This window comes from Benincasa hispida, chromosome 1, assembly GCF_027475165.1.
Source record: "Benincasa hispida cultivar pf3 chromosome 1, pf3_genome.v1.1, whole genome shotgun sequence".
Lineage (NCBI taxonomy): Eukaryota > Viridiplantae > Streptophyta > Magnoliopsida > Cucurbitales > Cucurbitaceae > Benincasa > Benincasa hispida.
The window spans coordinates 24,716,522-24,721,929 of NC_143478.1; the positions used below are offsets into that span (position 1 = coordinate 24,716,522).

At 35.1% G+C, this 5,408-nt stretch overlaps 1 protein-coding gene across 2 annotated transcripts; it reads left to right on the plus strand.

The window, feature by feature from the left end:
* The first annotated feature begins 2,365 nt into the window (after positions 1-2,365).
* Positions 2,366-5,114, plus strand: EMB2786 (COMPLEX 1 LYR-like protein). 2 transcript variants are annotated; one of them, XM_039023043.2, is made up of 5 exons: positions 2,366-2,672; positions 3,255-3,328; positions 3,408-3,452; positions 4,467-4,564; positions 4,794-5,114. In XM_039023043.2, exons 2-5 carry the CDS (start codon positions 3,275-3,277, stop codon positions 4,870-4,872), a joined length of 276 nt encoding a protein of 91 aa, XP_038878971.1. In that variant the 5' UTR covers positions 2,366-2,672; positions 3,255-3,274; the 3' UTR covers positions 4,873-5,114. The 2 variants fall into 2 exon arrangements, with proteins under 2 accessions (XP_038878971.1, XP_038878962.1); XM_039023034.2 differs by having other exon boundaries at positions 2,454-2,672; positions 3,258-3,328.
* The last annotated feature ends 294 nt before the right edge of the window (positions 5,115-5,408 follow it).

A 5,408-nucleotide genomic window follows, 5' to 3' on the forward strand; every position in this document is an offset into this window, starting at 1 on the left:
TTGAGTTAGTGGATTTTTTAGTGTCAAATTCTCATCAAACTCAAAGTTGCATGTTTACATATAACGGTCTTTAAAAGGAGTGTTTAATGCTTTTGAAGACCTCTTGGCCGTAGTGGGTTTAGATGAGATTATGTAATAATCTAAGCCCTTTTTCTCTCAAAGCTTTTGTTTTTTCCTCTCCAAATTAGTCACTTATCGGATTCCACCGTCCCGTTCTAAGGTCGGAGAATAGTCGAAAAAACTCTCGTGATGGTCTACAAACCGTTCGTGAGAAGATTGGAGCTGATTTGGAGAATATTCAAAAACTACAAAGGTTGTATTCTTTTCCCCTTTTATTTGTTTGATTCCATGCATGCTTATCTTTATAATTAATCTAATTAGAGTACTTTAGATCCGTTTTTCTTCCACTGCGCATGTGTTCTTCAATAAGAAATAACCTATCTACTATCTCTAAAAGCGGGTAGGAGTGAATTCCATCTTGCACCCTATGTCTCCAACTATATACCCGGTCTTACCCCTGAAATGGGAGGCTTATTGAGTCGGCACTATTGAGCCAACCCTCACCCATGCAAATCTAAGGATAATCCAGAATAAATAGGAGTTCATAGTTAGCTCAGGATTAAGGTAAGTTACCTAAGTTATCACTTAAAAATAGTCAGTCTTAAACAATAAACAACGTTATAAAGTAAGAGTGACTTAATTCTTGGTCCGATCTTATACAAACTCATTGCATAGAACCCCCCGCTCCTCATGTCAATACATGAATGAATCAGGATCACTTCATTTGTAGTACTTTACAACAAATTGTAACAACTATAAAGTGGGTCGCATTCGATAGTGTTACTAGAATAAGGTACCCAACATTATTCATATACTATAGACCGTTTTGGCTATTTACTGAACTTGATCCACTCTTATGTCTCCACATAAAGTTCGTTCAAATAATTGTCATGGATTTTTAGTCTATTGGATTTAGACTTTAGAAGTGTAAGTCACATATTCAATAACAGTTTTATTGAATAACATCAGTAACATCTTTATTGATAATAGAATACGTTTAACATTACAAACTATGAGTTTTAGGACATACAACCCAACAAACTCCCACTTGACTAAAACTCCAATGGATTTTACATATATATACAAATATATATACAATGTTGAGTAATTAGAGAATAAATACAATAAATTACGGCATCAGATACCTAGTACTTTCATCCAGCAACGATTTATCAATGCTACTTTTTGTCTTGTCTTTTCCTATCAACCCCAACTCATAATAATATACAAGTGTAACTTTCACTGCATCTAAGTCATTTTCGAACTTTAACGCCTTATAACATTCTTCAAACTTGGTGGAATGCACTTCCATTGCCATTAAATTCTTGACATACTTCAATCATAGAGATTCCGTCACTTCAACATTACGAACCAGTTTAGTCGGTGGCTGCCACAATCCCATTACCAATAGAAAATCTTCCTTCGAAAATTCAATAATCGTCCCATCCAAGTCAAAGGCCATGGAATCAGGCCTACTATTTCCACCTCCCTCAATAATATATGATGGACTAGCAGGCTATTGAAGACTATATCCACATCCACGAATTTTCCAAACGCAGTCCTCCTTAACATTTGAAGCTACATCTCTGTAAGTTTCCCTTTGATTATCTTATTTGCGATCCCAATGTGAGATGAAAGGCTTGTAGCCTATCCAGGAAAATGATCCTTCATAGCAATCTTCAGATTAGCCATTACAACTGCAGGTAAAAGAAAAAAAAAAAGAATTAAAGAGAAAAAAAGGAACAAAATCACATTATCGAGCATTCTGAAAAACTCTCATTTCAAGATCTCACTTCTTCCTCTCGTTCTTCTCGTTTCTTCATCTCGTTCTTTCTCCCATTCTTTCTCTCGTTCTTTCTCTCCTTAACTTTTTACAGAAATGGAACCGCATGTAAGAAATGGAAAACGTAAACCACAATTTGTACCAGTGTTTCTCTCGTTCTTTCTTTCCTTAACTTTATACAGAAATGGAATTCATGCAAGAAATGGAAAACGTAAATCACAATTTGTACCAGTATTACCTTAACTTTTGGAGGTGTAGAAAGAAGCAATTGAGACAATTCACTAGTGGAAGAAGATGGTATGAAATTTCTTGGCGGGTACAAAAATCAAATCACATACAATTTGTGGCATTCAATTTCAGCTGTATTGAGAGAGAGGAATGAAGATGAAGCAAGAGAGATGAGGAAGTCTAAAATTTTAAATTTAAAACGCCGGTTTCATTCCGATAAAGAATGAGAGGAATGAGTGTGAAACGAGATGAACGAGTGATAAAATGGGATGCGCATACGTCTTCAAACGTTTTGAGGATTAAACGGATATTTCATATGTGGCTGACTTCACAAGAAAACTAAAATTCGGAGTGTTTTTTTTTTTTTTTTTTTTTTAAAGTTGGGCCAAATTTCGAGTGAACCATTGAGGCCCATCCGTACGAAATTCCCCAGTTTCCCGTGTTCCTTCTCGAGGAAGAGGCCTTAAGCTCAGTCTTCTCTGATCGACTTTCTTCAGCTCTTCAAATCAAATTCGGGGGCTTTGTTGTTGGATTTTCTTCATCCTTCCCCCTTTTCCCCTTTATCAATCCCGTCACAAGCCAGCAAGAGGAGGAGGAGGAGGTAGGAGATCTTCTATCTTGAATCCTATTCATCTTTCTTTAATCATGTTTTTGTTTTTTTTTTTTTTTTTTTTTTTTTTCCATTTCAATACGTTTTTGGTGGTTTTGATTGTCTGCATTCACGATTGAACGTCTACAGAAGGTTAGATGCATAAAAAGTTAGGGTTTCATTTCTGGTAAGATCAATGTTTAGAACCCATAATGATTTACGACGTTAGCGCGCCTTTATTTCCGCTTCTTCCTGAGCCAGAGTGGACGAACTTCCCACGAGAGGGAGAACGAAGAACCTGAAGGAATAGAAGGCAGAGACTAATGAAAATAATTAGAATAAAGCCGTTATGACAGTATGAAATTGGATGATTGGGTGTGAGAGTTCTTTGTTCTTGTATTTTTTTTTTTTTTGTAATATTGGAGATGATTTTTTAGTCGATCCAGTTTGAATTTAGTAGTAACTTTCAAACATAACGATGTTTCAATCCTAAAAACCCCGTCCATCTGTTGTTTTCTTCCGTTTGATCCTTGTCTTTTTAATTCTTTGGTAGTTTCTCTTTGTAGCTGAATTAATAATTGTAATGAATATCAGTAGGTGTGAAAAGGGCGGAAATGCCATCTCTACAAACTGCTCTACCTCCTGAGCTTGCGAATAATGTCATTAGGGTTGGTTCCCGCCTATCGCTTTTTGCCGATATAATTTCCTCCACAAAAATTCTTAACTTTGCACGTCTTATCACTGCAGCTTTACCGCGAGTGCCTTCGAAGAGCCAAGTATATTGGTCATCAGGTATGGATGTTCTACTTTGTTTTTTATTTTATCTAATCCAATGGTCTCAAAAAGGTGTTTATGATTCTACTAATCTTGCATTTGAATAATCTAGATAGGTTATAGAGCCAATGAGAAGTGAAAAGTTAAGAGTTCGATACAGTTTTCTAGACACTTGGACACCTTGTTCTTTTACATTCTCACCAGGTTAATTGCAATTATCCAATCAATGAGTTCATTCGCTTATTTCTTTACTTGCCATTTGGGTCTTATAATGCATCAAGCCGATAGTTGGATTCTTGCAGGACATATCCTTACACACAGTTATGTTCTCATTTATTCATATTAATCGACAAAAATCTCACTATAGGAATTGAACAATTGATTGAAAACATAGTATTTTGTATGTAAAAGTGCCTTTTGCTACCTGCCTCCCAGGAATATGTTTTTGCTTCACAAGAAAATTGTTCAATGGTAAAGCATCAGTGAGAAGGGTTAGGATGAAGTATTTCCAGAGGCTAGGTTGCACTTGATGTAGAAGTAATGCACTCATTGATGGCAATTGGCAATGGAGAGTTTCTAGATATTGATACAACAAAAGACTATAGAGTTATTCTAAGAAATTCATATTTTGTTTCTACCAACGTGAAGACATATTAGTCAGGAAATATACATTACAAGTTGACATTTCACCTTATTTAATGCCAATAATTCTCAGTATAAAGATAACAGTCTCATTCGCATATAGGTGCAAAATGGAAAATCCTATTCATTTCAGCCCATGCTTCAAAGTTAGAATTGATTGTAAGATTAATAATAATTGATGCACTCCATGTTGTTGACTGTGATATTAGGCTTCCTCTATCCTCGACTGTATCTTTTTTTTTTTGGCTGAATTAAGTTACAGTTATCTGTTTTGACCTAAAAATTGTGTTCACATTTCACATTAGTTGGATCCAGTTATAGGAAGGTCTAGTGGATTTAACATTGGTTCCTTGAAACTTGTTAAACTCGAATCCTATCAACTTCTTGCAGCAACATAACACCGAGCTTCTTGTTAGTATGGTGAGGCAACAATTCAGAAAAAACATGCGTGAGACTGATCCCGAGAAGATTCAGAAGTTGAAAGATGAGTATGTCTTATGATTGCTTCTTTTCCCTTGTTTCTTTCGTTCTCTTTTTCCATTCTCTCTTGTGCAGAAGGAACTCATGTTAAAAAGAAGTATGTACAAGAATCAAATAGTAAAGGCATCCTACCAATCACCAAACCCAAAGTTATTAGATCAAATTTATATTTTCTGATTATGACTTGTGTGGGCGTAGTAGCAATCACATTTCTGTGTATATATTGTTTGTTTGCAGTGCTGCTAGGGGACTAATAAACCATATTCTATACGAATCTGAGAGAATGTCGGGTCGAAAATTCAGCCAAAGTTCTTGATGTTATATGGAGAATGAAATTTCAGATATTGTAGGAATAAGATAGCTGATGATGAAAGTACTTCTCGGAGGTTATTTTTGCATTTCCTCGTTGATTTCTATGATTTGTTCAAGGAAATCGTCCATTTTACAGTAATTGTTGAACTTTTCTCTATCTGCAATCTGCATTTTATTGTGTAAAGTGGATGTTTAAGGAAGATGCGACATATATTGTTCAACTCCGAAGTCCAGATATTACTTTAATATGGTTCTCTTTGTCTTTTTTTTCTTTCTTTTCTTTTCTGGAAGTCTCTGTTGGCTTGCATGCACTTTAACTATTCTCGTAGAATTTCCAACCATACCATTTAGTTGTCAAGGTAATTTATAAAATATTACGGGGAAAAATAACTTTTTGGTCTCTAAGTTTTTACCATAGATATGTTTGGTCCATAATATTTTAAATTGGTCATTTTAATTCTTGAGTTTCTTGGAATAGGCCTTCGATATTAAAATTATTAAATTCAAACATAAAATTGACAAGATGAATGATGTGGCAAG